Source organism: Prionailurus bengalensis, chromosome D1, assembly GCF_016509475.1.
Source record: "Prionailurus bengalensis isolate Pbe53 chromosome D1, Fcat_Pben_1.1_paternal_pri, whole genome shotgun sequence".
Classification (NCBI taxonomy): Eukaryota; Metazoa; Chordata; class Mammalia; order Carnivora; family Felidae; genus Prionailurus; species Prionailurus bengalensis.
Genome location: NC_057346.1, coordinates 88,238,172 through 88,250,465, shown reverse-complemented (window position 1 = coordinate 88,250,465; position 12,294 = coordinate 88,238,172). Strand labels below are relative to the sequence as shown.

General features: G+C 45.0%; 1 protein-coding gene across 4 annotated transcripts in view; it reads right to left on the bottom strand.

The window, feature by feature from the left end:
- Positions 1-3,651: 3,651 nt before the first annotated feature.
- Positions 3,652-12,294, bottom strand: part of KIAA1549L (KIAA1549 like) — a 269,578-nt gene continuing 260,935 nt past the window's right edge. For all 4 annotated transcript variants that reach the window (XM_043580905.1, XM_043580904.1, XM_043580901.1 and 1 more), the window contains one exon: positions 3,652-6,866. In XM_043580905.1, the coding sequence (XP_043436840.1) occupies positions 6,585-6,866 (282 nt within the window). In that variant the 3' untranslated portion in view covers positions 3,652-6,584. The remainder of the gene's footprint in view (positions 6,867-12,294) is intronic.

The window sequence follows — 12,294 nt, the reverse complement described above, 5'->3', positions numbered from 1 at the left end:
CCAATTAATTCAGTAGATAGAAGGAGCTAAAATATTTCACCACACAAGACAGAATTATGAAGCTAATACTTTAGTAAGAATGCCTTCAAATATACTTCTCAAATCATTTTCAGATACAATATGCCATAGGCTCCTCACAAACATCATGGGAGGTAGGATGTGTTGTCCTTACTGTTTCAAAAAAATTTTTTTATAATTATTTTTGAAAAAGAGGGAGACAGAGTATGGGTCAGGCAGGGGCAGAGAAGGGGAGACACAGAATCAGAAGCAGGCCCCAGGCTCTGAGCTGTCAGCACAGAGCCCGATGCAGGGCTCGAACCCACGAACCGCAAGATCATGACCTGAGCCGAAGTCGGACACTTAACCGACTCAGCCACCCAGGCGCCCCATTATACTCAATTTATAGATAAGGAGTCAGAAAATGGTTTAAAGTGAGTTGTCTAAGGCCTTGACTATTCATGGCTTCTTCAAGATTTCCAGACCAATGAATGATATATTCTGATTCTGTTTGGTACAAACCTTCTCTCAGTTAGTATGTGGGTGGGGTGAATTTAAATATAAGCAAGAGATGGGGGAAATAAGGTGAGGTCACGGTTAATTTATGTAATATACATTGACAGCCTCCCTCCATAATTTATAAAAGTCTGGCCAAGGTCAGAGACTGAAAATAATCAATTTCTAGATTTCATTATGTAATGGCTTTCACTAAAGTATGGGTTTGACATATGGAGACAAATTCTGCCACCTCACCAATGTCCCTGTTTTTGAAACCTGCGTAGTCAAAGCAACTTAACATTGTCTAAAAGGATTTGTTTCTGGCACTATTCTATTTCCTAAATTTTCCTTCCAGAAGCCCCCTACATTTTAGTACTTACCACAGGCTAGGACTCTAATCTGTAACCATTCACCTTGCGAAATCAAGAGACCTTTCAATTCTCAGGACACCAACTTATTATCTTTGGAAGGGCAGAGCCACAATAATATCAATTTCACTTGACACTAATTTTGCTTCAAAAGACTCTATAAAGAGACTCATCAATTTCCTCATCCATGCAGGTGTGTGGTGGTGAGCTACATTTAATGGCACCTGAGCTAAGATCATGCAATTCAATTTACAAGTATTTATTATCTGCTGAGCAAGATGTGGTGCTACCTGGGGCTTGACCACAAATCATTCTTAGACCCAGAAGTCGTATCAGTAGCACTGCTGCTGGGATGGCATGTGGTTGGGGCAAGGCCGGCCAGTCCACCAGGGTTTCAAATGCATGCATTTCCACCTGATGCACAAGTCAAGGGGGACAGTCCTCTCTGCGGCAGTTTCCGCAGGGATCACTCACTTGCTGTCTGGAGTGCTGATCAATTCCAGTGCCGAGGAGGTTCCTTTTGAAGGTTCTGCCCACCCACGCTCCTCCTCTGGTCTGGGAACTAGCCCCCAACAAAGGCTCTTACTGAGTCAGTCCAGGAGGCCATGCTTGTCTTACAGGATTCTACCTCCTTGGTTATAGCTGATTGGATAGGCACAGGACCCAAGGGTGGCTCCTCCATAGGCCGATGGACTGGACCGCTCAGAGTCTCAATATTTGGGAAGAGATGGTACCAGAAAGGGGTGGGTACAGGAAAGAAAAGGTGGTGCAGAGTGGGTCCTGGGATGGATTCTCGGCTGTGTACACAGTAAAGAGAAAACAGAGAATGCTAGAAGGCCAAGGGAAGCAAGAGAACTGAGCAAATACACAGAATATACAGAGAGAAACAGAGATGAAAGCACATATAGAGAGAAGATGTGAGAGAAAGCAAGAGTGAGGATGGCTGTCTCCAGCCTTTCCCATGTGGGAGCTGTGTTTTGTTTCTATGAAATGGCCCTGGGTTCTCTCGGTCAACCCCCACACTTTTTTTTAAAAAAAATTTTTTTTTCAACGTTTATTTATTTATTTATTTTTTTTTTTTTTTCAATGTTTATTTATTTTTGGGACAGAGAGAGACAGAGCATGAACGGGGGAGGGGCAGAGAGAGAGGGAGACACAGAATCGGAAACAGGCTCCAGGCTCCGAGCCATCAGCCCAGAGCCTGACGCGGGGCTCGAACTCACGGACTGTGAGATCGTGACCTGGCTGAAGCCGGACGCTTAACCGACTGCGCCACCCAGGCGCCCCAACGTTTATTTATTTTTAAGACAGAGAGAGACAGCATGAACGGGGGAGGGGCAGAGAGAGAGGGAGACACAGAATCGGAAGCAGGCTCCAGGCTCTGAGCCATCAGCCCAGAGCCTGACGCGGGGCTCGAACTCACGGACCGCGAGATCGTGACCTGGCTGAAGTCGGACGCTTAACCGACTGTGCCACCCAGGTGCCCCCAACCCCCACACTTTTGAGCAAGTGTGAATTGTTCCTGCAAAGGTCTTTGACTAGAATACCTTCAAGGTGGGGCTATAGGGGAGAATTTAATTTCTAAAGCATGGATCTGAGTCAGTTACTGCTCTAAGCTGGATCACTATATTTCCCTAAGAGTGTTTAGCTGTATTTTGTAAGCAAAGTCCAAACTATTTTCTGGTGTGTGGTAGAAGGAACAGATCAAGTTTAAATTATTTTCTCAAACTTTAGAAATAATATCTGTTATTTTACTCATTAAACATTGAATGCGTAGAAAAAGGTGGCTTAGGTAGAAAAAAGAAGCTTATTTATCTATAATCGATATTTAAGTCTTTTGATCCATTTTCTCTAATTTCCATCTCTTCTAATTTCTGTTAGAAGAATTTTCTTTTCTTTCTTTCTTCTTTTGGTCAGGTATTTAAATTCCTGTCTTTCTCCATCTGTACTCTGATATATATTTTTCCTATCCGTTCTTCCATCAAGATTATTCAGAAATTACATGTTCTACTGCTGAATTCTTAAATTAAGTACACAACGTAACTTCCAGGACCAGAGAACTGATGCTTATATAATCCACTCTGTCTCAGTCAGCCCAGGCTGCCGTAACAAAGTACGACAGACTGAGTGGCTTTTAAACAACAGAAATTTATTTCTCACACTTTTGGAGGCTAGAAGTCCAAGATCAGGGTGCCAGCAGGATCAGGGTCTGGTGAGAACCCTCTTCAGAGTTGCAAGACCGTTGACTTCTTAGTGTATCCTCACATTGCAAAAAAGAAGGCAAGAGGGCTCTCTGAGATCCCTTTTACAAGGGCACTAATCCCATTCATGAGGACTCCACCTTTATGACCTATTCAACCCCAAGGCCCCCACCTCCTAATAGCATCACATCGGGATTAGGATTTCAACATATGAAGGCGGGGGTGGGGTGTGGGGTGGGGGTTGAGACACATTAAGTCCATAGCACAATAGCACACCCTGAAAGAGGAAACTTGCTGTTGCATAGGTAACCACTGCCATCCCAGATCATAGGTACCAGGGCACACAATAGACTTTCATGTTCTTGCACCATGGGACTGCCTCTCCTAATGCATAGCATAGAATCTGCTACCTCATAATGACAAGCTGTCATGGCCTCACCGCCTGCTTGTTTGGATACATGGCACTGAGAGAGGACTGCTCCCCTGCAGTCTTGAACAGCAGTTGAGAACACCGTTTCCTCAATGGCACTCTCTGGAAAAAGCCCAAATGCATTTCCTTTCATGAAGGCAGAAAACTCACATCAAAACAAGTTCCAAAAAGTGTTTATTATGCCACAAATGCATCGTCCTCTATACACTTTATCTGAAGTCCTTTACATATCCAATCATCTTTTTTTTCTTCACAAGAACATAGGGCGTCCCTCACATGACCCTTGTCTACTTTTAAACTTCCTAGCACAGTTCAAGAAACGCATCACAGACAAGCGTGCAGGCAGCATGGTGAAATGGAAAGCAAGTTGAATCATGAATCAGCAGGCTTGGGGTGGAATCCTCCAGGAGGTCACTCCACTTTTCTGGACTTCTGATTCCTTCTCCGAGACTGCCAAGGTCCTCTGTGGCTTCTCCAACTGTCTGGAGGGTCATGAGGAACATAGAGCCCCTGGGCTGTCATGGGACTCTATTTTTGCCTCCATGAGGCACTTCTGCCTTTCCTCAGAGGCAGCTGTCCAGGCGTCTGTCCCCTCCATGACACCAGGAGACTCTTCAGAGAAGGGACCACATATTAATCACAGAAAATCTAGCAATGGCAGCTGTCTCCCCATTGGTGGAAAAAAACATGAACAGATTGATTTCTTTTCAACTTAAGGTTTTCCTTCCATATACTTTTCTTAAACCTGTGGTGTCTAGTTTATCAGAGTGTCTGATTTAGCACGCTATATTTTTAGTCGTCTCAGTTGATGAACTCAATATTTCATGGGGTTCTGCAAAGACTGCAATGATTTGTTTCTCCATCCTCTTAGCAAGCTGGGGCCACACCACTGCAGACTGTAGGCTCATTCTCTGTAAGTCACTGGAACATCCAAAGCTCAGACATTGTCTTTGAAGCATATATTTTAATTACACTAAGGTCTTGAAACTTCATTGTCACATACAGGATTTCCAGGCATTTACCAAGTAGACAAAGTACTGGGTTGATATCATTGCACTGATGAAATATTATTGATAAGGCGGGACAATGTGGCTGACTTTATCAGACTCATACCATTTGCATGAAAAGGCTGAGTTTCTTTGGCTCTTTGTTCATTCAAGTGCATTGAATACCTATTTGGATAGACTTAGGCATTGTGTTAATCTGTCAATAAAATCTTGCACCATCCACAGTGTTTTGCAAGCTGATTTAGGTTTTGGACTACAACAACTGGCCATTGGTAGAAATATACCATATATACACATGGAAATTACAAAAATACATTTTATTTATAGCTGATTTTTTTTTTTAAGTAACAAAAAACTAACACTATGAAAGATCAACCAGCATACCAAAAGGACACTACCTAATATCATCTGAACAAGAGACTTGTCTGGGGATACCATGACACATCATCTCCGGAACTTTCCAGAAAGGGCAATTTGCCATTGGGAAATAAAAACAGCTTCTTTGAAAAGTCTGTGCTTTGACAGTTTGAATCTCCCATTCTAATCAGTTCCACTTCTACTCTTCTCTCAACTTTTAAATTTCTACCTTCTCTCAGTAAAGACCAAAGAAACTCATGAGGGAAATGGAAAGATGGGCTCAAGAAGGCATGGACACAGCTGAAGCTAGATGGGTCATGGGTGAAGGCAGGACAGGACCTTGTTCTCCAACAGACACCAGGTAAGCCCCAGCAGAGTTGGTTAGGGAACCAGAGTGTTCCCTCTCCTGGGCTACCTGAAGTTTTACTTTTGCACTGACAGTCAGCAGCTGGTGCCTCAGGGCTGTGAGGCAGTGTCCACCCAGAGCTCTAGAAGCTGACTCACCATGCCAGGGAATGTCATTTACCACATCACGGTCACAAGGTCAGCAGCCCTGTCCTTTCAGCAAATGTCCTCCTGCATCCATTAACTACAGGGGCGTGGAGGGAGGGAACTGGCAAACTCCATACACTTAAAAAAAATGTTATTTACATTTAAATGTAAGTCAACAGATTTTCTACATTCAGAAGCTCCTATAAACAGAGGCTGCAGCCTGGGGAGACCGAGGAGTCCACTCTTTCTGCTTCAAACAGGCATCAATTGCTACTTCCTTCTGTATCGCTCAGCAGCACATGCTGGACATCGCTGTTGAAGAGACAGAGGTTTTCCTGTCAAAGTCCATGTATCCATTATCTCAAAAAAGAGAGAAGCTTGTTCTCAGGCCACCTTCATTGCAAGGCAAAGAAAAACCTCCACAAATGACTGTTTTTCTTTTGTAGGATCTTAAAAGCTCTTAGCACCAATTCTCTTTCAGTGAGATCCCAATGTGCGGGGTGCTCAAGTTCCAAAACAACAACACCTCTTCAGAAACTTGTCAACACGTATCCGTATCCGCCATTCCCTCTCATCTGCTCTCTTTCTCAGCCTTTGTTTAGTTAATGGAAGGACAAAAGAGTCAGGACTATTTATAGGTACAGTCATCGACAGTCCTGATTTTGATCCACTTCATCTGAATATGAACCTTTGAAAGAAAAGGACTGAAGTTTCTTGGCTGGAGTCAGTGCCTCCTTTACAGACCGGAGGTGATTTTAACAATTAGTCATGGCTGAATGAGAGAGAGTACAGTCTGGTGCTTAATCAGATGCCTGCATTGCCTTTAACACAGAAACAGAGTTAACATGCAGAACTCACCGAAGACAGAGCAATGTTCTCCCCCTTCTGGTGATTTATTAAAATGTGGCATTGGATGGGGATCTGCAGATTAGTTAGTGTCTCTTGTGACTAAGGCTCCAAAGGGAAATACACCCACAGTTCAAACATTTAACTTCACAGATTATCAAACATATGGTCCCACACAGGGACTTCTTGACATACAATCAGTTGAATAAGCCAAGAATCAAGTTGTTCAAGAGTCTCCTCTGTTGCCCAGAAGCCCCACTGTTCACCTGTTCAGAGACTGAGGGTGAGAAAGACTCACACATGGTCTATGCCTCAAGTCCCAACACGTTAGGCTGAGAAAGCAGAAGATGGCTTCCTCAGAGTCTGGAAGTCCCACGGGGCTAAGGCGTTAGACCTGGAACTCAAACATGTCTGTCTGTTTCTTGGCCAGCTTGGCCACCTCTTCCCGGATGGCCTTCACGAGGGCCGCCGTGGAGATGTTGGTCAGGGGCGTGTCAGACGGGTCGTTCTCGGTGAGGCTCTGCTGCGAGGCCGCCGCGGATGGCACCGGGGCCTGCTCCAGGCTGGGGTGCATGCCTGCTGGCTGGCTGTACTGGCGAGGGAGCCTGGAGGGAGAGTTTTGCTGATAACGTGACCGGGGGTAAGCCTCGATGTACCCTGGGAGGGGGACCTGCAGAGGGTGTCGGGAGAGAAGAGAAGGGCCCGGGATTAGGAAGGGGTTCAAGTCACAGGACACGCTTGATACTGGACGCAGGAGGGGACTGAAGGCAACGAAAGAGATCTAGAAGAAAATGGGAGACCACCGTGCACATAAAAAACCTGGAGTCTGTTTGTTTAGAAAATAGGTAATTTGGACTCGCTGGATATGCTGGTTGGATGAATTAAGTAGGTGTTTTGAAGGTTGCTATAAACAGCTGGAACATGCCCGAGTCTCCACCTGAATCTATCTGCCTACCTTTTTAACATAAGCACAATCCAGCAAACAGAAGTAGTTCTTTATGGACCTCAAAGGACTCAGGGATTTATTCCCAACGATAACTGCTAACACTGAGGGAGTCCTGTGCTTAGGGCTTTCCACACATTATCTCACTTAATTCTCAAAGCAACAACCTAGGAGGTAGATATTGTTATCCTTGTTTTACAGAAGAGGACACTGAAGGAAAGAGTGTCACGGTCTCAGGTGACATGGTTAACAAGCCACTCAGACATGCTTTGAGCAGGTCTGTCTGATGCCAAGGGCTGGGAGTTAATCACTGTACTGTCTCGGGTCTGGGATATGATCTTGGTTTCTTGAAAAATTTCTTCTTTTCATTAAAAGTGGAAGACACAGGGGCGCCTGGGCGGCTCAGTCAGTTAAGCGTCCGACTTCGGCTCAGGTCATGATCTCGCGGTCTGTGAGTTCAAGCCCCGCGTCAGGCTCTGTGCTGACTGCTCAGAGCCTGGAGCCTGTTTCAGATTCTGTGTCTCCCTCTCTCTCTGACCCTCCCCTGTTCATGCTCCGTCTCTGTCTCAAAAATAAAATAAATGTTAAAAATAAAAATAAAAAAAAAGTGGAAGACACATACTTCTGTGCTTCAATATACGGACATATCTAGTAATAAGGACAAGTCAATGATCTGCAATTCAGGATCAACTTTCCCACAGAAACAGTGCCACACATGGGGATGCTGTTCAAGGGCAACCCACAAAAGGCCTTTATATCCCATAATGCTAGTTGGAAGCCTGTGGGATGAATGCCTGTGGACAACATAGGCAAAGGGTGCTGTGGGAAATGGACACGTGTGGGGAGTCAGGCGGCTTTCGGGGAGCAGCAGCTTAGCTGTGTCTGGAAGATGAATAGGCCCTTGCCAGGAAAACAAGTTGGGAGGGGCTTCCGAGCAGAGGAAAAGCAAAGGCAAAGGTTGGGTGTGCACGGGGATGCAGGGATGCTTTGGGAGTTCCGTCTGACCAGAGAGGATGTACAGTGTATGAAGGAGCTCAGGAAAGACAGACGGGCAGGGCCAGATCAGAAAGCCACCAAGTGCCAGGTTACAGAGTCTAGTTTTCTATGGCACACTTCTGAGGAATACAGCATGTTTCCATTCTTTACAGAGATACTTGTCTGGGCTCTGGTGAGGATGGAGTAGGATGGGTTGGGTGAAGAGTCAGAAATTTTGGATGGGTGAATATTTAGCAGGAAAGTGGCCTCCTTCTACTCCCCGCCTGAGATGTTCCGACAAGCCCTCCTGGGAAGGCAGCTTTCTGAGATGGATGCCTGACACCTGGCCAGGGAGCCACCAGTGCGCATCAGGCAGAGGAGGGGCCTGTATTCTAGAAAGGACACTCTGGAGGTAGACCCAGTGGAGGTCAAGAGGAGAGATGTGAGGCTACGTCAATGGCCTAGGTGAGGGCCTATGGGGACCGGAGTGAGGGAAGAAGTAATAGGATGGATGTCCCAAAGTTTGGGGCTTTAATTTCCCAAGACCTGATAAGAAAGACAAAGTGGCAAATGGGTACTAATGGTGGGTGAGGGCTGTGCATATTTCCCTTACACCTTAGAGGAAAACCAGAGTTGAGCTGTCCATGTCCTTGGGCCACAAGCACTAGGAATGTGCAGGAGGTGACTGGAGGGAAGCAGATCCAAAGCCAGGATAGGGGACTTGCCCATCACGTCTCAGCGCAAACGTTCGTTCTTCCAGGACACCTTCCCCTGCCCTACGTTAGCCAAGGGCTCCCTGTAAGGTGCTTCCGTGCAGTTTCTCTAGAGTAACAGCCATCACCCAAGATGCCAACACCTGTCTCAGGCCACCAACTGCGTCAAGGCAAAACTGTGTCTTGCTTGCTTATCACTGTGTACCAGTGCCCAGAATTATGCATGGTACACAGCAGGGAGTCTCATAGAACTTGGGGTTCTGAGGAACACAGTTGGAAAGTCACTGGAGGATGACCCACTGGTGCCATATGTTTGTGAGAGAAGCTGTCATATCTCCTTTCTCTGCATTTCAAATTTAGCTGGAGCTTAGGGGCGCCTGGGTGGCGCAGTCGGTTAAGCGTCCGACTTCAGCCAGGTCACGATCTCACGGTCCGTGAGTTCGAGCCCCGCGTCAGGCTCTGGGCTGATGGCTCGGAGCCTGGAGCCTGTTTCCGATTCTGTGTCTCCCTCTCTCTCTGCCCCTCCCCCGTTCATGCTCTGTCTCTCTCTGTCGCAAAAATAAAAAAAAAAAAAAAAGTTGAAAAAAAATTAGCTGGAGCTTAGAGTGAGCGTCCAACTCTTGAGATCCCTCAGTTCTACAGCATCAAGCATCTTGGTACCAATGGCTGGGACAGGCAAGGGATACCTGACTCCACTGGAGTGCCCTCAGGGTAATATCCAGAAGCAGAGAAGACGAAGAGACGAGAAGCTCTTCCTCTCTTACAGTAGATTCAGGCCGGAGCCATCACATCTTGCTGGCCAAAATTCAGGACTGGCAAAAACCGCCCCTTTCCTAGGCAGTGCCCACGGCAGGCATCACCTGTTGATCATAGCACATCCCTCCCAATCCTTCTCCATCCAGCTCCAAGGATGAAACCTATTTGTCAAGCCAGGTTGAGGTGATTTTATCTGAGCTTGCTCCTGAAGTCTGGAGACCTGGGATCGGGAAGGTCAGACACCCAAATGATGGTGGGACCTTTCTCCTTCTCAGATGGATGTGGAAGCGGACACCATCCCTGTCCCAATTTCTCAAGCTGACAAGCTCAGTCTCTCTGAGCTTCCTGCACTTTCTTTCACATGTGAGAAATCACCTGTCCTTCTCCCCAGTGTGGTTCCTGCATGGACACAACCTCCCTGCTTAACTGCAGGTGGTAACTGGGCCCCAGCAAAGACCCATTTAGGTTGTGGTGATCACATTCCTCTTAAAAACAACTAATAAAAAACTAACTCTCCCTAACACTGAGAGGATGGGCCCAGAATGATCAGATCATCCCATTAGGAAGGTTAGGTTTTGATTTGCTGGGTTCCTGTTCCTTCATCCTTAAGGCAATATGAACCCAAAGGCATCTGGAAGTCACCATTAGCCCAGCTAAGCTATCATCTGTGTCTTGAGAGCAAGAGGTTTTGGAAAACACTTCTGTTGACTCCTCCAGAGTACCCACTGGAACTTTCCATGCAGAGGGTGAACCGACAAAGCTGTAGATTTACTGTTTAATTAGCACAAGTTAAGTATCATCTACTTTCTGAAAAGCACACATTATGTTTAGACTGTAAGTGGAATTATGGAGTCAAGTAAGCTCTGAATTGATCAACTCATACCCAGTGATTTTAGCTATTTAAAACAGCTGAGCACGACAAAGGAAGAAAAAAAAAACCCACAAACAACCAAAACAGATGCCATAAAGTCTCACATTAAGATTTGTAGACTTGGGGCACCTAGGTGGTTCAGGTGGTTAAGCATCCGACTTCAGCTCAGTTCATGATCTCACAGTTCGTGAGTTCAAGCCCTGTTTTGGGCTCTGTGCTGACAGCTCAGAGCCTGGAGCCTGCTTTGGATTCTGTGTCTCCTTCTCTCTCTGCCCCTCCCCAACTGTCTCACTCTCTCTCTCAAATAAACATAAAAAAAAAAAAAAGATTTGTAGACTTAACAATAGGGAATCCTTACAAGTTACTCTTAAAGCTTATTTACTCCAATTTGATAAATAATTCTAATGAGCTCAGACATGCCCTATTTGCAGAAAGTAGCCCATTAGGAAAAGCATATTTAAGGTGAGTATATCTGTGGAAGTGGGGACACTGACAGCAATATAAGGTCTGGTTGGGAGCAAGGTCAAAGAAAGAAAAATCATATTGAATGTTGTAATAACTCCAAAAATTATAGTATTTTGGAGATGTCTGATGTAGGGGCGATAATCCTACCATCAGAGCTCATCTTACAAATGTCATTTTAGTATAGTAAGGCATCCTAATGATGCTGAATCATTTGTTAAAGACAAATTAAATTACATTCCTCTTTTAAAGGAGGGGAGGGGAGATATAATTCATTCCAGAATTTTTTAATGCAAGATAGCATGCATTTTTAAATATTTTGAAAATTAAAGGGATAAGCTTTGATCATCAGGAAAATTAATATATGTAGGATAGTTTTACCCCAATGATGTTGTTTAGACGTGGCATCACTACCCTAAGAATAGACACCAATGCTGAGGCCGAGTTGAACCTGTAGGGGTAGAAGGTATGAACCTCAGGGTTTTAGACAGAGAGAAAAGATGACCCAGGCCTTGGGCTAGATGTTTGATAAATCTAGGATATATTTCAAATGTTGAGACCAAACCCTAAAATGACACTCATCCCCAGGTGGCCCTCAAGTTAAGTCTGGGAGACAGCCTGCCTTTCTTATCCATGATGGATGACAACACAGAGGGATTGGGGCAACCCACACCAGAGGCCAGCATTGTGCTGTTTTCATTTGCTTGATTTTCTCACTTAGCAGCCCTTGACAGGTGACTCCGAGACAGGTCTGGATGTGACTATCCAGGTTCATCTGGCTGCTGCCCTCTTTGGTCTAGGCCAGGCCAGGTCCACTGTGCCATATGCTCCTACTTATGATAGAGCATGGAACCAGGGGGTCACAACAACACAACCCTTTGCTGGAAGTCAGGCAGAATGCCTTAGGATCTATGTGCAAAGTAATTCAATCTTGAGTTTCTAAAACTATATCTTCTGCTACTCCATCTAAAATTTTTACAGAATTTTAAAACTAAAAGGAACAAATGTAATAAAGGCTTTGGAGCCAGACCAATGCAGGTTTGAATTTTGGCCTTAGCACCTTATGAAAGCTGTGTGGCTTTATTATTATTATTATTATTATTATTATTATTATTATCATTATTATTATTGTTTTAAAGCTGTGTGGCTTTAGACAATCATGTCACCTGACTAGGCCTCAGTTTCTTCATTTGCAAAATGGGACACACCATGGGAATAATAATACCTACCGGAAAGGATTGTTGTGAAGAATAAGATAATATAAATAAAACATCTAACATGATGTCTGGCACATAGAAAATACTCAAAAAATGATGGTTACAATAAAAATTTATTTGACTAAGAACGCCCTGTTAGAATGAGGTGGAATCCAGACCGG